Source organism: Megalobrama amblycephala, linkage group LG6, assembly GCF_018812025.1.
Source record: "Megalobrama amblycephala isolate DHTTF-2021 linkage group LG6, ASM1881202v1, whole genome shotgun sequence".
Taxonomy (NCBI): Eukaryota; Metazoa; Chordata; class Actinopteri; order Cypriniformes; family Xenocyprididae; genus Megalobrama; species Megalobrama amblycephala.
The window spans coordinates 20537892-20565426 of NC_063049.1; the positions used below are offsets into that span (position 1 = coordinate 20537892).

The 27535-nt window shown below is 38.7% G+C and overlaps 1 protein-coding gene across 1 annotated transcript in view; it reads left to right on the forward strand.

The window, feature by feature from the left end:
* Positions 1-151: 151 nt before the first annotated feature.
* The window catches only part of fam117bb (family with sequence similarity 117 member Bb), a 49952-nt gene continuing 22568 nt past the window's right edge, over positions 152-27535 (forward strand). Inside the window, exons 1-2 of the mRNA XM_048193290.1 lie at positions 152-1091; positions 12157-12326. Coding sequence (XP_048049247.1) covers positions 419-1091; positions 12157-12326 — 843 coding nt within the window. The 5' untranslated portion in view covers positions 152-418. The remainder of the gene's footprint in view (positions 1092-12156; positions 12327-27535) is intronic.

The following is a 27535-nucleotide window of genomic DNA, read 5'->3' on the forward strand; positions in this document are numbered from 1 at the left end:
TAAAGCATAAATATTGTCACACATAAGATGATGAAATCCTGTAAATGTCATGTATAAATCAATTCTCTTGCGAAATGGTCAAAACTTTTCCTCATAAATAATACTGACTGCCTGTATTATATTGAACTTACGGAATTAAAGAATCCACTTCCTAGCCAATCAGAAGTTGAGAGGGGAGAGCGAACAGCCAATCAGAGGCGAGGGGGCAGAGCGCTGGATCGAGTTCACGGTGCGTGGCTCTGAATCTCTCTCAGTTTACTTGAGCTCGCGAAGCGGTCCAGTTTCGCCAGTCAGGGAGCAGAGAGCAGACATCACATGGAGTGACAAGGGTACCAAAGAGCATTAACCACCCCAGACAGCCTTAAACGTACGTTTAAAGTGTTTATGTTGAGTTTTGTGTGATTTCCCAGCGAACAAAATGTCTCAGAGAGTTCGCAAAAACGGATCTCCGACGTCTAACTGCAGCGGAGTGACCGCGGGAAGCCCGAGCGGATCCCCGGGGATCAGCGCCGCTGGAGTGAGTTTACTGGGTCGCCTGCTGCCCATGAAAGCCACGGTTCCCTTCCAGCTGAAAACGCAGACACAGCACCCTCTACAGACACGGACGGTCCTCTCCACCGGTAACGGTAAATGCCACAGCAGCGGAACCCACAGCCGGAGCCCCACGCGATCCCTTTCCTCCAGTGCCTCTAACGTTTCTGCAGCCACGTCCACTTCCTCTGCGACGTGTTCACAGTTCATCACGGCCACAGCAGTCTCCTCCTCCACCTCCTCCTCATCTTCATCATCATCATCATCTTCATCAAGAACTAGCCCCATTATCGCTGTGCACGCGACAAACCCCAGAGCGTCTCACGCGCAGGTGCCTGTGGCATCCTCGTCTTCACCTTACACAGGTGTGCACGCGAGCCCCCAGTGCTGCTCTCCCAGCTGCAACTCGGACACTTCAGCCCTTACCTCTAATTTATCCTCCTCTCCGTCTTCATCCTCGTCGTTGTGGTCTTGCGGTCACAGGGCCAAACACCTCCAGACCCCTGAACATGACCGACTGTCTCCAGAGAGGCTCAGTCCCAGCTCACCTGTCTTCACAGGTAAATCTGCAGTCTAGAAGAGCGCTTGATTTTATCTGAAGCCAGACCTGATGGGCCAGATGTTTATTTCACTTCACTGTGGTAACTGTAAACACACATAGTCCATGTGGCCTGTGGGTTTTACATCTGCTTTCAGGAGACGTTTTAACGGTTTCACAGTAGAGCGGTTGGCATGGTAACTCAACTATAATGTCACTTATGGTGTCATTCAAGATGCAATATTACTCAAACATCCAGTTTCATGTCATATCATAATAGAGCAGGGGGTTCCCATAGGCTAAATATTACTGCTGTAATTATGTCAAACCTGCTTATTTTCAGACTAGAAACTAGCTTTTAACTAAAATTTTAATTTTAATTAAAGTTTTTAAACAAATTTTAAACAACCACAATTATATATATATATATATATATATATATATATATATATATATATATATATATATATATATATAGCATTTTAGTTAGATTATTTTAATACACAACAATTAAATAAATTAGTAATTTAAATTCATTCTTCATAATTCATTTAATATTTATAATTAAATTAATCTGTATTTTAATAACCGTTAAATAAATAAAAAATAAATTCATTTTTCATTATTAAATGTTATATATAATATAATATAATATAAATTATTTAGGTTTTAATGGTTACAAATTAAATAAAAATTTATCTTTAATAATTAATTTATATGGTTATATTCATATTAAAATATAAAAATGTATATTCAATACTTAAATAATTTAACTTAATTAATCCTGTGGCACCCTGTGAAGATTCCTAAGTTGGCCCGGGGCCCCTGTTTGAGAGAACTGATATAGAATATATACGTATATGATAACATAAGACCTCTAAATGGTAGATGTAACACTTTATATTAACTTTAAATTTAGAGGTTATTAACAAACATTATGGGCAAAGGTATAGCCCAGTCAACTAGATTTGTTTTTCATGAACTAACAGTTTAGTTTTATTGAAAATGGTGTCGGTGTTGCACCTTTAAATGGATGAGTTGGACCGGATAATGAGGGCAAAGCTGTCAACAAGTGTCCAGCATACATAGGAACTTCACAAAGCATCCCAGGATGCACCTTATGAAAGCTGGTAGAATCGAGGTAAATAGTGGCTTCTTTGAATAAGCTAAAATATGAAAGAGGTTTGGTGTGATTTGATTCCCATGTATTTGTTTTCCATGATTTTATAGTTTTTATGACTTTATTCTAGAATTGTAGAAGTAATAATGGATGGGTGTCTCCAAACCTTTGACTGCATTTAGCCTATAGTATATACGAAAGAGCTTCACGACATCAGACTATTTGCATTCTAACTAATGTATAGCTAACTATGTTAAGCATTATAGCAGGTAAAAGGAATCTTTGGTGTTTGCTGCAGAGTATTTCAGATGTCTCATTCATAAAATAGCTTCTGACCGTGCTGAGTGAGAGAGTCGGTCTGGCCGCTGAGGTTTGAGGTGGCTGCTGCTCCAGAGGCTTTTCTCTGTTGCTGACTGGTAAGAATGCAAATGTTTGGTGGCCAGTTGTTGGTTTATTTTGTGATCAGTTTGCCAGCATGTGTTGCACTGCATCTCAGTTACTGTAACAGTTTGAACTGGCATTGCAATGAGGAATGCGTTTTCTTCAAAAAGGAGATTTAAGAGAACACAGCTACATAATTTTTAGCTTTTTACTTGCTGAAATTCAGTTATGGGCAGGCCCACACCAAATCTGCTGCAGTGTTTGACACCAGCCTTCTATACAAAAATGACTGCTGGTTTAGAAGAAGCAGCCACAGCTGATCATGAGGTTATCTGCCTTAAAGACACAAAGAGAGTGGTTGTTGGGTTGGGAGTGTCATCCTTTGTGTCTTGGCCAAGACCCAGCCATCATTGTTTTAGTAAATTACCCATGATTCTCTTGGAGCCTCCTCAAACAGACTCTGAGGTCAAGTGTACGTCTTAGTTATGTTTCTGTGTCAGTGTTGTTTTTTTAGTCCAATAATGACATGATCTGTCTGAACAAGAGGAAACTTGATCTTGGGTCCACATTTCACTTTGGGTCAGCGATTCATATGCCTGTTGGAATGCCCTTGTGATTACTGTTTTTAGTCTCCTGAGCCATGCCTCCCTGTTTTCACTGTATCCCACTAAAAACACTCTGCTCTGGTATGTCCAGTAATTTTCCAGATCACCAGACTTGCCTAAGATCCCATGAATGGCGAAGCACACGAGAGGAACAGTAATGGAGAAAATTGGGAAAAGTCAGTCAGATAGATCATGATGTCAAGTGCAAAACTATATATTTTCAAAACTGACTAGTTGGGTTTGATTGAACAACTTGTCGAATTAATCAGACTTCGATAAGCCTCAGATTCACCTGACCCTGATTAGATTCATTTTAGGGGGTGTTCACTTGGCATTAGGGATGTGGTCATATACAAATTCTGGCTAATACCAGTAGACAATAAGGATTTTTATGTAATGAAGATAATCGATAAATGGCCGAAACCTTATTTCATATGAGAAATTTTATTTCACGATAATGATATTTATCTCAATAGTATGGAAGCTTGTTTCTGCCACTGAATAATAAGTAAAAAGTATAATTGTGAGATATAAACACAATTGTGAGTTATAAAGTCAGAAATGCATGATATAGTCTCAAATGTGTGCTTGCGAGATAAAAACTCGCAATTCTGACTTTTTTTCTCAGAATTGTGAGTTTGTATCTCACAATTCTGTGAGGGAAAATAAATCAGAATTGGGAGGAAAAAAGTCAGAATTGCAAGTTTAATATCTCACAATTGTGAGTTTATAACTCGCAATTCTGACTTTATTTCTTGTAGGGCTGGGCGATATTTCGCATGCGATTGTCACGCGCATTTCTTCAGTAAAGCCGGTTCCTTGATTACCGCTAAATCGCCATCACCTGCTTTCAAATGGAGCGGCATTTAATAGACAGAGCCGTAGATCACTGACAAGCTACGCAATATTGCATTCATTATCGAAGGCGATTCATCTGCGATAATAAACGCGATATTGCGTAGCTTGTCAGTGATCTACGGCTCTGTCTATTAAATGCCGCTCCATTTGAAAGCAGGTGATTTAGCGGTAATCAGGGAACCGGCTTTACTGACGAAATGCGCGTGAGAATCGCATGCGATATATCGCCCAGCCCTAATTTCTTGCAATTGCAAGTTTATATCCCGCAATTCTGACTTAAAATAAACTAAAAATAAAACAAAAAAATCAATTGTTTAAATGCTGTATGTGTTTTTAGGCATCACAACAATATAATGTACAGCATGAAAATCCGTATTAATTTACTAAAATTTACTAAAGATTACATTTTGCACTATTATTCAATTCTTAGTGTTTCTAAAGGAGTTGTTTACCCAATTCTGTCATCATTTACTCACACTAATGTCATTCCAAACCCGTTAGACTTTAGTTCATCTTTGAAAAGGATATTTCTGTCTCTTCATGGTAAAGCCGTTCTACCAAAACTTTGCTTCAAAAGTACATAAAGACATAGTAAAAGAGCTTGACACACAACCAATGACATTTGTTCTCTTGTGTTATGCATGCACATTTGAGCTTCTGCAAGAACCACTGAGGTTTGTTCTCATTTAAGTATGTTTGAGCTTCCACAAGAACCAATGATATTTGTTTTCGCGCATCACGCAAGTACTTTTAAAGCTTCAATTTACCATTTCTGATGTGCTCCATGTATGTGCGTTGATCAACGTTTATATGTGAATAAATAACTTAATTAAATCTGTTAAATTAAATCATATAAAGTGATCGTGTCTCTTCAGAAGACTAAACTGCTTGATTCATATGGATTTCTTTTACAATGTTCATTTGTGTTTCAAAGATGAACTAATGTCTTATGGGTTTGGAATGACATGTGGGTGAGTAATTGATTAGTTTTGGGTGAACTAACCCTCTAATGATAGTACAATGACTACAAAATGACTATGATCTAAATGTAAAAATGTGGGTAATGCACACTTAATTAAACACGGGATGTTTCAAAAAAGCAACGTGAGTCAAGACGATATGGCGAAAGACATCCGTCTTCATGTGTATGACTAGTGACCGTGTAAGAGGAACTTCCAAAAACATAGGCTTTATAAGAAAAAAAAACTAGAACTAGTTGACTTCACTGACAGACTGTGCACATCATCCCTGCTTGTGTTCTTTCCACAGTATCCATGTGTGAAAGTGTTTTCTTTGAATGCATTCCTCAACATTTTAGTTCATAGTTCTCAGGATTAAATGACACCATCGCTCATAAGCAGCACATCGTTGCAACTGAGTTCACATATGCTGATGTGTTTCTCAATAGCTTTGCTCATGCTTTTTATGATCTCCGTAAGGACATTGTTCTTTTGCTCTTGGCTGGGGGTTTAACGGGGCACACTTCCAGTCTTCACAGAGAGGGAAGGTACAGGCAGGCTGGGGCGAGACCAGGCTGATCTCTCTGTCCTCACAAAGAACACTATTAGGAGTCAGGTCACTATTACACCCTTTTATTTCAGCTGCAGGCTTCTCCTTCTGCTTGGGTTTGTCCATTTAGAGCTACAATGAGTCTTTTGAAGATCAGTATCCCTTCACTGGTCCATACAGGCTTTATTGTGAGATGTGAGATTGCAAGGGACTGTATTCTACATGCTTGTAGCATTTAAACAGGTTTTTTTTTTTTTTTTTTTTTTAAGAACTGTTCACAGTTGGCAGGTTTGGCTGGATTAAAACGAACACTGATGCAATTGCTCCATTATTGCGGTTTATTTGAATAAGTGTGAACTCTGTCATCCGAACCCTGGTGTGCACCAAACAAGCTCTGGTGCAGTTTGACTGATATATGAACGCAACATGGACATCTAAACGAACCAAAACAGGACGTGATGTTACAAGATGCAACCCTAAAAACAACAGAATGCTGAAGCATATCTGGTTTCTTTCATAACAGGAGCTTTGTTGCCCATTACAGTTGAGGACAGGTGTCAGAAATGCTGTCTCTTTGCAGCAGTATTTCATTTGTGTGTGTATCGGAGGAATTCTTAGTGCTGGTTTGACTTTTTTACATTTTATAAGATTGTACTTTGCAAGTTCTCAGCTGGTAAAAATACCTTCATATGTATGCACCAAGTGTGCCGCACAAGTCCTGAAAAGTGAAGTCAAAGCATTTTGATCGGCCCCTGCTGGCTGGCTGCAGTAATGGTCTTAAACCCCTCCCTCTCCATGTAATCGAATGGGGCGCAAACCAAACAAAAAAAATCCAATTACACTTCAAAATCTTTTTTTTTCCAAATATAGTTTGTCATTTTAAGTAGTTTTCATCACGCAGATGTATGTTTGAGTGTTTGTTTTACAAATAAGTTTGGTTTTAGTTTTAAAATAGGGTGTAACGTCATTGACAGCTGTGCTTGCAATTGAGTCTGCCAGAGCAGGAGTATGGGCGGGACCTTGATGCTGCAGCTGTATTGAAATTTAAAAAGTGTGACGATACCCTATTGTTTTGAGTGGATTCTTAATCACCCCTGATTGGCCAATGTGTTCACGCACTCAACAGATATGTCTGTGATTGGCTACAATGATCAACGCTTCAAAAACATGCTGTATAGAAATCTTCGCTTACACAGATACACATGGGAGCGTTTGAAACCAGGCGTCTGTCAGCATATCTATCTCTCAGCAGACATATTAGGGATCTGCTGATAAACACTGATGAACATGTTTTTGAAGCAATAATCATTATAGCCAATCACAGACATATCTGTTGTGTGTGAACAAAATGGCCAATCAGAGGTGTTTTAAGAGTCAGCTCAACAGCGCTCAAAATGCTAGGGGGAAATGCTTGTCACATTTTTTTTTTTTCTTTTTCAGTATTTTTTTAAAGTCAGTACTTGACAACCCTAATCAGCAACAACCATTTCTGGCATATTCTGGCTTAATTTTTCTACAGTGAAAGGAAGCAGAGACACACTGTCCATCCAGTCTATGGTTCGCACATGCAAAGAGTGGATTTAGCCCAGCACACAACATTGTTTAGGTTGTTCGTTTTATTCCATCACGAACCAGAGCTAAATGTATCGTTTTCTTTTTTTGGTCTGGACCAGAAAAACAAAGAGAACCAAACTACGAGTGTGAACACACCCTAAGAGTGTAGTTGAGTTGTGTTTCTAGGTGGTTGCTAGGGTGCTGCTTTAAATGTAATTTCGTAATTTACTAATAGAAGCAGCGAAGCACTATAAATGATTTAATCAAATGTAAGTCTGTACTGTTTTTATGTGATTTAGTAGCGGTTTTCTCATTCAAATAAATCTAATGTAGGTCTTCTATACCGTTTTTATATGATTTAGAAGGTTTGTTTGTTGATTTATTAGAATATGAAGTGTTTAAAGTCGAGGGTGTGTTTGGATCATAATCCTGTGGGTTGAGAGATGTTTCTGAGAGTGAGATAATTATCTGTATCTGTACTGACTGAACTGGAGGCGTATTCATGGTACTGTTGATGAATTGCTGTGACGTTATTATTGTTTTAGTCTATTCACATTCACTAACTTCAGGAGACAAAAGTCAAGAGCACGTATTTTCCAAGGACGCGGCTCATGGGCTGCAGTGTGTGTTATCGGTGTGTGTGCAAAGTCTGCTGAATGAGATGCAGGATAGACACAACACAAGAACCTACTGTGCATAGACAGAGACGATAACAGAATTCAGTGCTCAGTAGTGTATCATAGCATCTCTCATATGAGCCAATCAGAGATGAGATAACATCCCTGTGTGATAGTCTGTCCTCTGTGCACCGTGCTTGTTTGTATGTATGTATGTATGCATGCATGCGTGCATGTGTATGTAATTATGTAGTACATACACACACACATGCATTAAGCTTTGTCAGTCATTTAGGTGTAGATCAGTGCACAGTTAGGCCAGAAACAAACACTACGCAAGAACGCAAACACAGACGTGAATGTTTGGCCACTGCATTGCAAGTGTGTGGTCCTGTTGTACATATTTTCTGTGCATTCCTGTGTTACTATGAAACCTCAGTACTCAAAGGGGTTTTATGTCTAAGCCAGTAAACCTAATGTGTTATTAATACAGTGGGTACGGAAAGTATTCAGACCCCCTTAAATTTTTCACTTTGTTATATTGCAGCCATTTGCTAAAATCATTTGTTCATTTTTTTTTTCCTCATTAATGTACACACAGCACCCTATATTGACAGAAAAACACAGAATTGTTGACATTTTTGCAGATTTATTGAAAAAGGAAAACTGAAATATCACATGGTCCTAAGTATTCAGACCCTTTGCTCAGTATTTAGTAGAAGCACCCTTTTGATCTAATACAGCCATGAGTCTTTTTGGGAAAGACGCAACAAGTTTTTCACACCTGGAATTGGGGATCCTCTGCCATTCCTCCTTGAAGATCCTCTCCAGTTCTGTCAGGTTGGATGGTAAACGTTGGTGGACAGCCGGGACTCTGGCTGGGCCATTCAAGAACAGTCACAGAGTTGTTGTGAAGCCATTCCTTCATTATTTTAGCTGTGCGCTTAGGGTCACTGTCTTGTTGGAAGGTAAACCTTCGGCCCAGTCTGAGGTCCTGAGCACTCTGGAGAAGGTTTTCGTCCAGGATATCCCTGTACTTGGCCGCATTCATCTTTCCCTCGATTGCAACCAGTCGTCCTGTCCCTGCAGCTGAAAAACACCCCCACAGCATGATGCTGCCATGTATTGGACAGGTGATGAGCAGTGCCTGGTTTTCTCCACACATACCGCTTAGAATTAAGGCCAAAATGCTCTATCTTGGTCTCATCAGACCAGAGAATCTTATTTCTCACCATCTTGGCAAACTCCATGCGGCCTTTCATGTGTCTTGCACTGAGGAGAGGCTTCCGTCGGGCCACTCTGCCATAAAGCCCCGACTGGTGGAGGGCTGCAGTGATGGTTGACTTTCTACAACTTTCTCCCATCTCCCGACTGCATCTATGGAGCTCAGCCACAGTGATCTTTGGGTTCTTCTTTACCTCTCTCACCAAGGCTCTTCTCCCCCGATAGCTCAGTTTGGCCGGACGGCCAGCTCTATGAAGGGTTCTGGTCGTCCCAAACGTCTTCCATTTAAGGATTATGGAGGCCACTGTGCTCTTAGGAACCTTAAGTACAGCAGAAATGTTTTTGTAACCTTGGCCAGATCTGTGCCTTGCCACAATTCTGTCTCTGAGCTCTTCAAGCAGTTCCTTTGACCTCATGATTCTCATTTGCTCTGACATGCACTGTGAGCTGTAAGGTCTTATATAGACAGGTGTGTGGCTTTCCTAATCAAGTCCAATCAGTATAATCAAACACAGCTGGACTCAAATGAAGGTGTAGAACCATCTCAAGGATGATCAGAAGAAATGGACAGCACCTGAGTTAAATATATGAGTGTCACAGCAAAGGGTCTGAATACTTAGGACCATGTGATATTTAAGTTTTTCTTTTTTAATAAATCTGCAAAAATGTCAACAATTCTGTGTTTTTCTGTCAATATGGGGTGCTGTGTGTACATTAATGAGGAAAAAAATGAACTTAAATGATTTTAGCAAATGGCTGCAATATAACAAAGAGTGAAAAATTTAAGGGGGTCTGAATACTTTCCGTACCCACTGTATATATTGACTGATATCGGTTTACTGATGTATCCATCTATCCATCAATCTATATACTATTTTGTAATTAACTTTCAAAAAATCTGTAAGATTTTTTTGTTTTAAAAATTAATACTTTTATTTTAAGGATTAAGGATGCATTAAATTGATCAAAAGTGACAGTAAAGACATTTATAATGTTAATGTTAAAATATATCTATTTCAAATAAATGCTCATTTAAAATAATAGTAAATTGTAATAATATTTCACACAGTATTGCTGATTTACTGAAGCATAAAAATAATATTGGTATCAACTATAAAAGATAAATATCTGCATTTATTGCTAATTATTCAGGTTGCTAGATATATACATGTCAAGAGTTTAGCAAATGAGATTCTTTTCAAACTGTATCTTGACAGAGAAAACCTACTTTAAAAAACATAATCAACTTACTGTATGTTAATGGTCACTAGAACACTCAAAAATAGGGCTGAGTATTGACACAATTTTCACGATTCGATTCGATTACTATTCACATGCTTTCGATTCGATTACGATTTTGATTCAATTCGATTATTTTGGATGTAGTATTTCAGTTACAGTACATGGCAAATTCTAGAGGAAAAAACATTACATTACATTGTTTACAAGCTGTTTTATTGACGCCTTTCCGAGGTTGAAACACTGATTGAGTTATTACACGAGACATGATACGGATTTCGGTAGGTTGTACTGTATCTTTTAACATACCTTCAGATGTTTAGTTGTGTTTATTTCGCGCTGTAACTGCTATTAAAGCGGAGGAGAGGATGTTCACATGCTGCCGCTTCTCTTTAACTGAGGCGCTAAAGCGATCTGTCACGGCACGTTAAACAGTGCCCAAACTGTATTTATTTTTTTAATCTCATAATAAGATGGACGTCATTTGAAATCTGAGATTTTGCTTCACATCAAAACTAACAAAGCACAAAGATTATTGTGATTTATTGGATGGGAGGCACGCTACATGTTCTGTTCATTCATCAACTGAAAACAGACTAGACTAATCGATTCTTGGGATTTAAGAATCGATATCGGTTCGTAAAAATGAGAATCGATTAAAATCGAGAAATCGATATATTTTTTTTTTACCCAGCCCTACTCAAAAACTTTACACGGTACAAAAACTGATACAGGGTATCGAGCATTATGGTCTGCGTTCTGTCACAGATTTGCATTTCAGAATTTGCATTTCAGAATTCATTAACCTGTTAATCTGAGCTTAGTTAGCTAGAAGCCTTTTCATTTCACATTGCATAGAGTTGTGAAGATGTTTTGGGGCCTTGCACATTCACTTAAACATACCATGTGGAGACTGCAACTTGAGCTATCTAGCCAATTCCCCTCTATTTCTCGCATGACTTCCTCCAAAATTCCTTACAGGTTCCTCCTCTTTAGATCCTCTCTCACGTTCTTCAATGTGTACAACACATAGAAAAAGTCAAGCCAGCTCTGTATTTTAAAATGCAATGCAAGATCACTCTTCTGCTTTTTGTAAGACTGGAGTTTTCTGTAGTTTTGTCTTAAAATAACAGAAGATCCTCCCAACAGCGAAGAGTAGTAGTTGTTTTGCTGCTGAAGTGTGTGCTCTACATTCTCATTGGACTATTGGAAGCAAACAAAGTTAATGATTCCCTTATGATTTGCTTCCCTGGATACAACACATACACACGCACACAGAAATACTGATGTCACCTGTGTGGCAAAAGAGAATGGGACTTTCTTAAAATCCTTTCTGAAAGGCTCATATGCTGAACTTCCTGTGTAAAATCCCTCGCAGATGTCATCTCTTCAAAGCGGCACAAAGCAGCAGGCTTTTACTGTACATCTGCGCTGTGTATTCAATAGTGTGAATTTACATGAAAGAATAGTCTTTAAAAGACTCAGACTGACAAGAGAAGGAGAGAAAGCCATCGATTGTTTGCTGGAAAGAACAGACAAGAGAAATAGAGAGAGGGGAGAATAGTGAAGGGGGCAATTACTTGTGGAGACATACCAAATGTAGGTCAAGACACGCGGGCCGCTTCCTCCACGCCATGCGAGCAGTTAATCAGCTTTAGTTTTATTAAAAGAGCTACTGGACACCAGACTAATTCTGTCTCAATCTGCTGGGTTTTAATATTCATCACCATCAGCCCAGCGGACATTTACACTCAAGCTGGTGTAATCGCACACACACGGCTGCTCTGTAAGCTCTTACTGTGATGTATTGTGTTCATAACATGCAGCCTCTAACTTATGTTCTTCTTCTGTTTCCCTCCCATCTGTTTTATTCTTCCTCACATGTCTCATTCGTCCATCTTTCAATTGAACCCTATCTCCCTCCCCCCCCATCCTTCCTTCCCCTCTTTATCTCCTCTGCGTTTTCTGGCTGTCTTGCAGACAAGCATAGACTTCCTGTGGCAGGGTCTTGGTGTACCACCAGCAATAACGGTAGCATTCGTCGCACCTCCTCTTTGGACGCGCTCACAGCCCCTTACCTGTCTGGACACTGGCCCCGGGACGTCAACCACGCCCCTTGTGCCCCTTGCATGAGGGACAAATCCACTCAGGTGAGCTGCCCCGCTTGTACACAAGATGTTATTACCCTGTGTAACAAGATGTTGTGCATTACCCAACTGCTCAAACATACACACCTCCTGTCAATCAGCCATTCACTTCTACCCGAAAATTTTCCGCTCCAACCTTTCATACACCAAACACATACTTGCATAAACACGTGTTTTGCAAACCACCAGCATGAATCACCTGAGAAACACTTGCTTTGTGCAAACATAAACCCATGAATCCACCACAGACATGTCTTTTGTATGCGCTCTGCACTTGTGAAACACAGTTGACCTAGTCTCGTGTAGCCAGAGGTTTTGAGTATCAGCATGTAGCCTAGTTCATCTGCCTGCTTCAGTTGGCCATGAAACACTGACTTAAATAGGAGACCGTTATTCACTACAGGTTTTTTTTTTTTTTTTTTTTTTTTTTTTTTGAAAAGGAATTTACTGTAGGGCTGTGCAACTAATTGTAATTGTTTTTCGATTTCGATTTTGGCTTCCAAACGATTATGAAAACAAGATAATGGACCTGAAACGATTATTGTGCCGCGTTCCGTCCCGCGCACCTTCCTTTCCTTGGCAGCGGTGCGCTTTTGTTCCTCCCTAAACCAAACATAACATCCAGATCAGCTGAATAATGATGTGAAATCCAGTCTACTGTTTCAAAACTGTGTGACATGCTTGATATTATACAGTTTTATTAAAAGCGCATAAAGACACAAAAGAGATACTGTTCCCTAGACGGCCTCCTGTGCACGCGCTCTGACTCCGAGATGGAGTGAATTGTACTGTGGGCTTCTGATACACGCCTAAATGGTCAAATAGCCTACACACGAAATGCCAAGTAAGTATCCTCGTAAACACGGTCGGTTAACAGTACAGTGTGTAACAGTACATTGGATCCGTGCATTAGCTCTTAAAGTGACAGCAGCCTAATAAATCTGTTGCAGTCATTTTTGTTAGTCAAACAACAAAAGACAAAGATACAATCACTAACTGCTCTTGAATGAATAAACTGTAGTTTTAAAAGGATTAGACTATATTTAATGTATATAATGTATTCTTTCTGATGAACACAATCAGAGATATATTAATAAATATTCTGATGCATCAAAGCTTTATAATGGCAGTGAGTGATAACAATGAGTTCAAGAAAGTGCATCCATACATCATAAACATACTCCACACGGCTCCGGGGGGTTAATAAAGCCCTTCTGAAGCGAAACGATGCATTTGTGTAAGAAAAATATCCATATTTAACAAATTATAAAGTAAATTATCTAGCTTCCGCCAGACCGCCTTCTGTATTCAATTTAAAAGTAATGGCTGAAAATTCAGCTTTGACATCACAGAAATAAATAACATTTTAAAATGGAAAACAGTTATTTTAGGTTGTAATAATATTTCACAAGATTACTGTTTTCACTGTATTTATGATCAAATAAATGTGTTCTTGGTGAGCAGAAGAGACCTCTTTCAAAAACATTTAAAAATCTTACTGACCCCAAACTTTTGAATGGTAGTGTATGTATGTTCAAAAAGTACCTATTATCTCACAGAAATAAACAGTGTGGGTCCGTAGTGCACATACTGATTCCTAAAGAAATTGTTCAAAAATCAACATTGTCATATTTACTCACCCACATGTTGTTCCAAACCTGTTTGCTTTTCTTTCGTTCTTTCTTTCTTTCTTTAAAAATAAAAATCCTCAGTGTGTTTTGGTCCCTACAATGAAAGTCAGTAGGAGGTCGATGTTGTTGGCCAGTGTGGATTTTCATTGTATGGATCAAAACGATTCTTCAAATTATCTTCTTTTATGTTCCACAGAATAAACAAAGTCATTCAGGTTTGTAACAACACGAGGGTGAGTAAATGATAACACAATTTACATTTTGGGGTGAACAATCCCTTCAAGGATGAAATATATTTAGCACAGTCCTGGTCAAATAAACAAATATTGCTTTCAATCAGCTTGTAATAAGTTTGATTCATAGTTTGCCAGTAGAATAATGCCATAATCGCACCAGACTAAATACAAACTTTATAAACGGGTATGTGCAAAAAAAACACCTCTCAAAACAAATCGTCACTCTTTTACCTCTTTTGAGATGTGTTCTCACATGCACACTCTTGCCTGTGTTTGTGAGCAGCTATTAACATATATTATTGTAGGATTTTAATGTTGTTTTTCCACAGATCCAAACACAGATGTTAATTTTGCACCGCCTGAAAAACTTAACTATACAAAATAAGAGTAAAGTTTAATGTGAAAGTTATTATGGATAAAAAAAGATAGTCTGTAGAGAGAGAGAGAGAGAGTGAGAAAGGAGGAGGAAGCCTCTCCCTGGTTTGTTGAGAGATGAGAGGAAACTGTGGCATATTTCTGGTGAAGGCAGACCGTCCACCATCAAGCTACATTCTTTCCTGGAGCTGTCTGTTTTTTCCAGCTTATATTTCTTCTAGAAGCACCACAGAGCCAGTCCAAATCTGAACACTAACAACATTTTTGCACAAGAAAAAAAGTTTTGCACTGCCAAAAAAAAATTATTTCCTTAATTATTTGTTGCTGGCATTTCAACAAATGATTTTTTTATTTGAGTTTTACTATCTGCTATCATGAGTGAGGAGGCATATATTAAAAAGGAAGTTATGTCAGACAGAGGCATGATTTCATTTAAAGGGTTAGTTCACCCAAAAATGAAAATTCTGTCATTAATTACTCACCCTCATGTCATTCCACATCTGTAAGACCTTTGTTCATCTTTTGAACACATCTTTTGACCTCAGTGAGGCCTGCATTGACAGCAAGATAATTAAAACTTTCAGATGCCCAGAAAGCTACTAAAGACATATTTAAAACAGTTCATGTGACTACATTGGTTCAACCTTAATGTTATGAAGCGAAAAGAATACTCTTATAAACAAAATAACGACTTTATTCAACAATATCTAGTGATGGGCGATTACGAATCTTTCGTTTTGAATCAGTGGTTCGGAGTGTAACGAGGCTTCGTTATCGTAAATCAAATTTTAATGGTTCACCACAGGGGGGGCGTGAATTTGGCAGTTTTATACAAACTTCGAACCACTGATTCGAAACAAAAGATTCGTAAAGCTTCGAAGCTTCATGAAGCAGTGTTTTGAAATCACCCATCACTAGATATTGTTGAATAAAGTCATTATTTTGTTTTTTTGGCACACAAAAAGTATTCTTGTCGCTTCATAACATTTACAGGTGCCCTAGATTCAAAATTTGAATTTACCTCGGCATAGTTGAATAACAAGAGTTTAGTACATGGAAAAGACATACATTGAGTTTCAAACTCCATTGCTTTCTCTTTCTTATGTAAATCTCATTTGTTTAAAAGACTTCCAGAAAACATGCGTATCTCAACATAACACCGACTGTTACGTAACAGTCGGGGTGTACGCCCCAATATTTGCATATGCCAGCCCATGTTCCCAACATTATGAAAGGCATTAGACAAGGGCAGCCAGTAACGTCTGGATCAGGTGAATCAACAGACTAGGTAAGCAAGCAAGAACAACAGCGAAAATGGCAGATGGATCAATAATAACTGACATGATCCATGATAGCATGGTATTTTTAGTGATATTTGTAAATTGTCTATCTAAATGTTTCGTTAGCATGTTGCTAATGTACTGTTAAATGAGGTTAAAGTTACCATCGTTTCTTACTGAATTCATGGAGACAAGAGCCGTCGCAATTTTCATTTTTAAACACTTGCAGTCTGTATAATTCATAAACACAACTTCATTCTTTATAAATCTCTCCAACAGTGTAGCATTAGCCGTTAGCCACGGAGCACAGCCTCAAACTCATAGAGAATCAAATATAAACATCAAAATAAATACTTTACTCACATAATTCGAAGCATGCATACAGCATGCATGACGAACATCTTGTAAAGATCCATTTGAGGGTTATATGAGCTGTGTGAACTTTGTAAATGTGCTGTAATATAATCGAGAGCTCGTGTGGCAGGGAGCACGCGATTTAAAGGGGCGACGCGCTGAAAAAATCAGTGCATAGTTAATGATGCCCCAAAATAGGCAGTTAAAAAAATTAATTAAAAAAAATCTATGGGGTATTTTGAGCTGAAACTTCACAGACACATTTAGGAGACACCTTAGACTTATATTACATCTTGTGAAAAAGCATTCTTGGGCACCTTTAAGGTTGAACCACTGTAGTCACATGAACTGTTTTAAATATGTCTTTAGTACCTTTCTGGGTATCTGAGCCATCAGATTTTATCAAAAATATCTTAATTTGTGTTCCTAAGATTAACGAAGGTCTTACGGGTGTGGAATGACATGAGGCTGAGTAATTAATGACAGAATTTTCATTTTTGGGTGAACTAACCCTTTAAATCACTCAAACCCAGTCCCGGCATCATAAGAAAAGGCATCACGGATTAAACATCCTGGTTCTCTGGGGTCTTGTTTTACCCTCTCTCATCAAAGCCTGAGCGTACTGTGTTTGTGTGTGTGTGTGTGTTTCCTCTGGAGATCCCAGTCCTCCACCCAGCTCTTTTTGTCAGCAGTGCGCCTGTCTTACAATGAGTGCAAAGGGAACTTGGTGAGTTGGAGGCGAGTGTGGAATTTGGACGACATTTGCAGAGCTTGCTCTTTCTTACTGGACCATCACGCCAAAATAACCAGATCTTGGATCCGTACAACAGTGTCAGTTGCCAGGGAGCTGAGCTCACACCTAGTGACCAAACAACAACACGGAATGAAGCCCTTTGCTGCTCTCCCTGCCTCCTGTAGGGAGCAGAGAAATATGCAGCCACACACACTCACATGAATGCACTCTGTGTGAATCTGTATACACCAGCTGTAACAGATTTATAGCCAATACAGGATCAGCAGAGTGTGAGACTGCGTTCTGTAAAATAGCGGTTTTGTACTTCTATGGACTGCACGGCACACGTGTTGAAGCTGCTAGATCCAGTGCTGTAGGTTATGTTTCATGCTTTGTCAGGCACTCTGAGAAAGTCATGGGAGGGGAAATTGAGACAAGTTCTACATGAGCCTTCTGCCACGCCGCATCATAATTACAATAATAAAGAAACCTGATCAGACACGCATGCTAAGCTGTGCTCAGAAGCCTTCTCAAGGAGCCAGACCTGAGAACTTCCTCATTTAAGATAAATGAGTGCTGAAATTACATCAGCTCACACCCTTGGGGAAGAGGCCGAATACTTGGAATGAAAATTCTGAAACGTTTTTATTGGGAATGTTTTTTTTACTGCATAGAAACATTTCTCATGGTTGTAGACTGGCCCTCCGGGTGTCTGATGACAAAAGGTTACTACTCATTTTTGAAGCTTACAAGGAGAAATGTGACTCTACAAAGGCATTTGTGTGGAAATACATTGTCATACTAGTTTTAGTAGTGCTTGCTTGGGCAAGCATCAGCATCACTATTACTGTTACTCATAGGTGTCATATGTGCTGTGGACATGATTGATATTTCAAATAGTGTGACTTAGGGATAGGAATCATGAAGAATTTTTTAATTCCGGTTCCTCACATGTCCAGTTAATGAATTTTTTTTATTTTTTATTTTTTTTTTTTTTATGATAAAGAAAGAAATACAAATACAATGCAAATGATGAGAGAATTTCAATTAATGAATTAAAAACAATGGTGTTTATGGCTTTTCAGTCTTTTTATTGGTGGCATAAATTCAATACAATATCTGACCTTGATTATATGTTAAATATCAATACTAAACAAAGAAATAATGTGCACTCCCCTGTGCTCCTTTTTAATTGTTTTTTTATGGAAAAATTCTCTAGATGCTGACTTACTGCCTTTTCTTCTTTTATTCCACATTTTGTAGATGCCATGTCAATTTAAAAGAAGTTCAAAAGAAGTTCAGGTTCAGTAACTCTGCGTTTTTTCACCCCTATTCTTCTGCACTGTGCCTTACACTTTTAAACTCAAGAACACATTCTGTGTAAACGGACCCTAATTTATTAGTTGTTGGCTGATATATCGGCTGTATATGTTTGGCATTTTTGTAAATATCGTCACTGGCGATAAGTTTTTCTGTTTGGCCGATGTGTCTGAACTTTTATTTTGACAGCCTGAGCACACAGTGCTCCCATTCTTCTTCATTAGTTTATGGTCTCTGTTTAACAGTTCTGTCTAATACATTTTTAGATAGAATTGTAAATAAAAAAATAAAAAAATAAAAAAGATAAGTGATACGAATAAGTATTATTGCATTTGGTTTTATATTATTAATAATTGTAAGGCAAACACTATAATACATTATCATTTACCATTAACATTCAGCAAATACACATTTATATCCTTGAAACAAATCTTGAATATATAATAAACATTTAATTTCACAAACCTTGCAGATTTACTCATTCAGCTGAGATTTTCTGAAGTGTGCATTTGTAGACTGCATAAAAGCATGTGTACTTCGTGCGTAATGGTCCGTCCATGCAAATTAAATGTGGACAGTAGACTTCAGCTTCACTGGACATGCATGAACAACAAACTTTAAACCCTTGATTTCAAACAATGCTGTTATATCCAGTTGCCCACTGTCTCATTTCCATGTAATATTTCATTAAATAAATAAATCCAATAATTTATTAATTAATTTTTTTCCATTAATGAATCCCATATACTTACTTTGAAGGGGGGACCTGAGCCAATTATACAGTTCAGAATAACGGAGAATTGTGGGTGGGCTCCTTTGACTAAGCAATCACCCAGAACACCCTAGAAACATGCCAATAATACCTTATAGGTGTGTAGCGAAACATCGTTATATTGAGATATTGCCATATAAAAATGTGACGATATGTATCATTAATCTAAACTATATGATTTGTGATAGTTAGTTTTATCTAAGGCACAGCTTGCTGTGTTTATAAGGTATAATTCACAAAAATAATCTAAATCCTGTCATCATGTACTCACCCTCGTGTCGTATCAAACCTATATGTTTTTCGTGAAACTTCCAAACACAAATTATATTTTTTTTATGAATCTTGAGAGATTTCTGTCCTTCCATTTAAAGGCCATTCTTCTAAAACTTAAGATCCAAAAAATGTCATGAAGTCATCGTAAAAATAATCGATCGAGTGGTCTAATCCAAATCCAAGTCTTCTGACGAGACACGATGGCTTTATATGATTAACCGATTTATAATAAGGCGCATACTGTAGTAAACCTGGATGTTCAGATGCTTGCGTGATGCGCGAAAACAACCACGAGAGTGAGTAAATGCTGAATTAAAATTTTTGGATGAACTAACCATTTAGAGTTTGGGAACAGTCAGGGAATAGTAATAATAATAATACTTTTTTTTTTTTTTTTTGGCTTAAAATATCACTATTGTATTGTGAGTTCAGTATCGTGATTTTTATCGAGTGTATCATTACACCCCTAATACCTTAGCAACAACTTTCCCCACCAGAATATCTATTCTGGTGTCACACTAACAAGTTTTGCATGGGTAAGCGGCACTCACATTTCCTTCAGAAAACTTCCTGTAATTTTGGACCACCCGCTACTGGACTAGGCTTTGTTTTGATATGTGTGGAATGCATGTACAATCAGAGAGCTATGCATTTATGAAGATAAATGTACACACGTGAATTCCTTCCCCTAGTGTGCAGAAGGATGTTCACCTACATTAAGCAATCACAGTGATTTTTCTGACATTTTTAGGCTGGAAAATATGCTGTGCGATACGTCTGTACTGTTGCCAGGGGGATTTCCACTTGTAAGGTTTACAACACCATGTACCTGCGGAAGAAAAGCATTAACCTTTAACAAGTGCCCATGTTGCTGCGGTCCATTTGAAAACCATGCACACACTCGGCCCACAAACCTCGGTGGCCCTGCCAGCTTTGTTACTTTTTAACAAGAAAGTTCTTTTTGTCATGATAATCCCCTTCCGCACTGATAGGCTAAAAATCTGAACTATTTTCCAACACTGGTGTTCAATGTTCAGAAAGCCTGTGGTACATTTGGCACTCTCTCAGTAGCTGGCCTTGTGTTTCAGTCCAGCTGAAAGAGAGACAGGTGAATACCGAATAACAGCCTGTCCAAGGGGAATTCACCACTTGTATTCCCCTCTGTATGAGCGCTCATAGGGTTACAGAAAAGCTTAGCTGGCAGATTATCCAGACAGTGCTCAGCTCTCGAGTGAGGACCCGAAACTGCCTTCTGTCAGGGTTTTAATGTACAGTGGCCACAAAAAGTGTTTTGAGACTTAAGCAACATGCAAAAACGTTAGATATCAGATTGTTTTTTGTGCCTTTTTCTCAGCCATTTTTTCTGGTGTCAATGTGAATTAATATCATTATTTTAATTATTTATTTTTGCGGACTACCGTTCAAAGTTTTGGGGTCAGTAATTTATTTATTCATTTATTTTTTTAAAGAAGCCTCTCATGCTCACCAAGGCTGCATTTATTTGATCAAAATACAGTAAAAGCACTAATATTGTGAAATTATTATTACAAAATAATAATTTTGTAATAATAATTAATTAATTAATTAATAATTTTTCTATTTTAATATATTTTAAAGGATTAGTTCACCTTTAAAATGAAAATTACCTCATCTTCGGTGTATGTGACTTTCTTCTTTCAGATGAACACAGAGTTATATTAATAATCACCCTGGTGATTTTTAGCTTTATAATGGCAGTGCATGGAAACCACCTGTTTGAAGCTCAAAAAAGTGCACCCATCCATAATAAACGTACTCCACACTGCTCCAGAGGGTTAATAAAGGCCTTCTGAAGCAAAGCGATGTGTTTGTATAAGAAAAATATCCATATTTAACATGTTATGAAGTAAAATAACTAGCTTCCGGCCATACGGATTCTACTTGCATCTTTCATGTAACTTATTTATTGCGTAAATTACGCTTTAGACATAAGTAGAATCCATATGGCCATTTGGCCGGAAGCATGTTAAATATGGATATTTTTCACTTCACAAGGCCTTTATTAACCCTCCGGAGCCGTGTGGAGTACATTTATAATGGATGGATGCACTATTTTTGAGCTTCAAACAGGTGGTTTCTGTGCACTGCCATTATAAAGCTTGGGAGCATCAGCATGATTATTAATATCAGTCTGATTGTATTCGTCTGAAAGAAGAAAAACATATCGCCTACGATGGCTTGAGGGTGAGTAAATAATGGGGTAATTTTCATTTTAAAGTGAAATAATCCTTTAAAATGTAATTTATTTCTGTGATGGCGAAGCTGAATTTTCAGCATCGTTACTCCAGTCTTCAGTGTCACATGATCCTTCAGAAATCAATCTAATATGATGATTTGCTGCTCAAGAAACATTTCTTATTCTTACCCATTTTTAAAAAAGTGCTGCTTAAAGTTCAAAAGAACAGCATTTATTTGAAATAAAAATCTTTGTAACAATATATATTCTGTACTGCCATTTTTGATCAATGCAATGCTTCCTTGCTGAATAATAGTGATAGTAATTTGAAATAAATAATAATTTATTTAAAAAAAAAAAAAAAAAAAAAATCTTACTGACCCTAAACTTTTAAACGGTAGTGTATGAAGTCAGTTTTCCTGACTTCATACAGGTGTCCTAGGACAGTGGTTCCCAAACCTGTCCTGAAGGACCCCCCAGCACTGCACATTTTGTATGTCGCCCTTATCTGACACAACTACTTCAGGTCTTGCAGTCTCTACTAATGAGCTGATGAGTTAAATCAGGTGTGTTAGATAAGAGAGACATCCAAAATGTGCTGTGCTGGGGGTCCTCCAGGACGGGTTTGGGAACCACTCGTCCTAGGAGAGTAATCACAGGTGTGATTCATCACATTAACTAACATTTGACAACCAATTGTGTCAATACTTTTTGTCTTGATTTTGAACATAATTTCCTGTCGCTGTGTCTTTCTTTCTAAATTTTGTCATCTAATGTGGCTTAAGTGTCCAAATACTTTTTAGGGCCCTCATTGGTGCCCACATATGACAACTGGCTCTTATGTTGGGTCCTTAGACTACAGATTTGGGCAGGAAATGCAAATTTACATAGCGGAATTGGGGTTTTCCCATCTCTCTCTTTTTTTTTTTTTTTTCTCATGCTGTCTGTCACAGGAGTGTTGATCTGCTGTAAAGGTAGTTTGTTTGTTTTTTAACTTTGGTTCCTTTTCATTCCCACCATCGTTTTGCATATTTTTTGCACTTTTTTTTTTTTTTCTTTTCATGGTCTGCTAAACTCTGGTGACTTTGCTCATGAGTTTCCACTGGCTGACTGGGGTTACATCACACACCCAGGGCCTCCACTCATGACCTGTGCTTCAAAGCGAGTCCAAACACAGCGCCCCTCTGTTTATAAAGAGCCTTTTGTTTCTGTGTTAATCTACTCTAAGCGTAGGCCCTACTGTAACTTCAACCCTCAACCCTCACACACACACTGTTCCCAAATGCAGCCTGATCTGGAAAACCACACTCATGCTTCACTTACAAAAATGTACCTTGGCCACTATTTTTTTCCTGTCAAAATACCAGTGCTTCAGTGCATAATATTTCAGAGAATGTTATGAATATTATAGCACTTTTTCTTAGTGTAACTAAGAATGGTATTTTGACGAGAATACAATATATTGGTACCATATTGGTTATTAACCAGTATTAGAGTTTATGTGTCAGTTGATATTGATGTTTAATTATTCATGATCATTTGTATATATTTAGATTACTTTTGCCATCATCTAATGCTCACTTAAAGTAAGTCCTTTAAAATGCTAAGAATTTAATAAAAAAATGAAACTGAAGCGCTGCACTTTGTCTATGACGTAAACGGCATAGGAGACCGACAGGGGAGAGTCTTTAGTGTTTTAAAATGAATGTTTTAAATGTTTAGTGTTTTATTTAGACAGAAAAGTATAGAATTTTAATATCAGCCATTTATCAAATGATTATCAGCTTATTGGCCAGAATTTTAATGCCAGTGCTTACGAGGGTTGCCTGCAGTGAGTGAGGGCTGTACTGATGTGTTGCCCATCTGGGTGCAGAAAGAGAAAATAAATCTCCGGGTGAGGTTTGAAGAAAAGACGAGTCAAACCACTCAGTCTTTGCATGCCAAATCCGTGGCACAAACTTTTAAATTGGACTGACAAACTGCTTGTGTATCTGTAAACGCGTGTGAAAGCGAATATCACACGCACTGTGTATGTCCTGGCAGGCCTGAGCAGACAGATGCTCCCCCCTCCTCAGCAGAGAATCCCCCTGTGCAGCGTCCACAGCTGCTGAACAGAGCCGTGTTTGTGTGTAGCCAGCCTGCTCCGCTGGAAATCTTAAACTGCTGGGAAGGAGGAAGTGATCCTGGCAGTTGGCTGCAGCTCTGAGAGCGAGTCAGGAGCTGGGCTGCCCAGTCCTGCGCGCAATACAACAGAATCAGTCATGGAGCCGGATTGCTCTAGAGCAGCACAGCTGAAAGACGACACACACACGCAGCAGCCTTCAGAAAGAGATGGACTGTTTGTTGTCTATCTCAAAGCAATTGACTAAGCGGTCAGGTTGAGCCATCGCAGGCCTGACGGTCATAGTCGTAAAATACTCTGGGACTGCAGGAGTGGGCGTAAACCAGTCTTTCAGCTGAAACCTAACAAATGTGAGGCATCTAAGCATATATGGCCCTGTTTACACCGGTGAACGTGATCAAGTACAACATGTTCCTTGATCAACGTCTTTGTTGATCCTTGAATAACATTGCAATCAACCAATCAGTTTTGAGAGACAAATTTACAGTTTGTCAAGTTTAGGCTTACCACCAGGGTTAGGTGCTTCTACATCACCTATCATTTCCCTGTGATTTTAGGGATAAGTTATGGGAAGGGTTAGGTTTAGGGATAGAAATTTTTAGGACTAATTTTTCGGACAGGAATGTTGTTCCAGGATCAACAAAATATGCCTTACTTGCCAAAATCACAGTGACCGTTTACACTTGGTACTAAAATGCGTTTTTGACGCATATCTGTTTACACTTGGTGTTTTTGTTGTTTTTTTTTAATCCGTCTCTTTTGTCCACTTTCAACCACATTTCTACAAGCGGAGGGTCTATGGGTGGGTAAATGTATGGGCTTTTTTTAGATCTTTTGATCTCGTGGACAAAATAAGCTCTTGCAGTTTACATGTGAATGTGCACAGAGATGACGGAAAAACTTACGGAGAGTATCAGATTTCTGCTCTGACAGCCACAAGCCCACCTCAAACGCTGAGTTTGTGTTAGAATTCAAGAATGGTGAGAGAACATTGTGCTTGGTACGTTTTTTTGTCTTCAAACCAAACTTGGGTCCTCAGCCAACAAAGTTTAAACCCCGTCTGGCTAGCGCGCTTCCCATTATGTTCACGAGTTAAGTCAATAGGCGGAGAGTAGTCGGTCTTTGTGGCTGTCGAACACATTCAACCACATGAGCATTTACACTGCGAAAGCATTCGGGTCAAATATGTTTTCGGCTACTTTTGGAAGTGGTCGAAAGTGGACAAGCTCAAAACGTTTTACCTATATTTAGCGTTGTCTACTTGTGATCCGATCGACCAAAATGCATCTTAACGAGTATAAACGGGGCCTAAGGTGTGTATTTCCGCTTTTCCACCGTCGGGCCGAAATGGTTCTAAGAACGGTAGGGAATGGTTACAGTTATATCTCCACTTGAGCTTGGCTCGGCACGGCATGATTACAAACCGTTCTCAGCCCGGAACCGTGCTGGAAGAATACGTGTAGTGACTCTGCTCAGGATTGGTCACCTGTCTGTTGTCTGGCTACCAGTTTCTCTGTAGCTGGCCAAGCACGCTCTGATCATTCTCCATAATTACATCTCATCCCGTTTGTAAACTTTTGATTTACCAAAGCAACGACTGAAGGATTTATATTACATTCTAAAGAGCTCTGTTATCAGCCCCACAGTGGAAAATTATACCATATCTGTACGGCCTGGACCGGATCGGCACCGAATGGAACTGTTAAAGGTGCTAAAGAGGATGTTTTATTTTATACATTTTTGCAATATTACTTGAAACTGTCTTTACTAACTGATAAAAGACTATTTATTAGGTGCACTGAAAGGAATAATATTTATATACATCATCTGTGCACGAGGTAGGGCCTTAAAAACATCAGCCAATCAGCCGATCATCGCGTAAACGATTGGCCCTCTGGCTTGTCAATCACTGCCATGACGTTCCTTGTGAGAGACGTGCGCGGCTGCGCGCTCCAGTAACTTTCCACACTCCACAGGCGCTGCATGCAATGTTTTTGTCAGGAGACAGGAGTAACAACTGCAGATTATGAGTTACCTGCGGTGAGTCCGACATAATGAATCCACTAACACGACACAGCGAATGCCGGTGGTAAACACTCCAATACTCATGCACTAGTTTTGGAAGGCGTTTGCAATTTGCAATGAGCTGTGAAGGAGGGGGGTTGTTCTTACGCATGCGCTCATTTCAAAAACTCAGTAACAGTCTTTGGATTCTCAGTCGACGAAAAAATCCTCTCTATCACCTTTAAGCAGTGAGAACGGTTTGGCCTGACTGCGGAAAAATGACTTATATCTATATATGACCCTGTTTGCGCTTGTTGGTAACATCTATTTTGGCTGACTACAAATAGAAAGCACTAAATAGGTGAAAATTGGGTCCAAAGCTTTTTTGAATTGGTTAACTCAAAGGTCACTCAAACCACATTCATATTCACTGAGGTGTTCAGCTTAAAATGTCATGTTTTTGGTTAAAAATCAAGTATATGTTTGTGATTTAGATTTCTACTTTTGTGCACATTTTATTTTTTGTTCAGATCACCTGAGGCAGATGTTCGTACCGAGTGTAAATGAGCCCATGTGATGCAGAGTCAACTGAATGCCACATCATTACAGAGCACTTGGTCAGCATTCACTTTAACACACATAGGATAAGAGGAAGCCTGCAGAGAACATGAAAGAAAGAAGGTAGTAGAAAAAGCAGAAGTGTATAAAGGGAGTATGCGGTGATGAAGAGGGGAAACAAGATGAAGAAAAGAGGGATCAGACTTGGATGAGTGTGACGAAACCAGCAGAACAATGGCTAGAGAAGCAGAAAAGAGCGATGGAACAAAGAAGCACATGAACGGATTAATTAAACAAAGAAAGAAAGGAATTTAGAGGAATAAATGTTGGCAAGGAGTAGGAGAAGTACGCCCAGGCACTCGTGGAGGTTCACAGGGCATGAAGTTAATTATGAAGAGAAACTTTATCCTACTGGCTTGTTCAGCCACATTACGCTCTCTCTCTCTCTGTCGCGCTCGTTTTTTTGCCCGTTCTCTTTCTATGGATTTAAATAAATAATTCTTTTAATTCTTTTTGGGCAGAATTTTAACTTTATCTGACCGGTTTCCAAACAAATGGTCACAAATCATATTTAAAGTTAGCATGAAATCAAATTGAGTGGTTTTCTTTCTTACTATACATTCCTGGTTTTGTTGTGCTTCATTAACTTTCTCTACCTCTGAAGCACTTTTCCTTTTCGGTTGTCGTCACCAAGGCAGCTAATGTTTTAATCAACAGGTGTCATGAGTGTTTCAGGAGGGAAGTTGTCCTCCCTAATCATCTGCAAAACCCTGGTATGTAATGTCCAATTTTCATGATCCATGTGAATAAAATCAAATCCCACTCTACTTTTTTTCCTCATTGAATATCCAGTTTCACTTTGAAATACATTGCATTAAAAGGGTTGTGAATGTTGTTTTACTTTAAAAACAAGTGTTTCTCATTCTGGTGCATTTCTGAGTGAAACTGAATATTCAACTGTAAATATGTAATGTAGGACAGAATTTGATTGGATTGTGAAAATTGCAATGTGATCTTGTCGGTTCAAAGGCGAAAAAGTTATTGTGATAAAAGCATACATATAGCTCTTGCATTTAGTCATGCAGAAAGACCAGGAAAGTAATTTTGTTGTAATGCTTTAAGTATGTCAGAGCAAAGGTTTAGCTTTGATCATACAGTCTTGAATGCAAGTTCACTTGTGTGTGATGTCAGCTGATGTTAAGTATTTGTTTGAAGGGAATGCGAATCAGGACACATGTCTTTTATGTGTCTAGAGGCAGAGCCTCAAGCTGTACAGACACAGAAAGAAGAGTAGTCGACCAGTTTCCCCACATATGTTTGTCACCATTTGTGTCCAAGT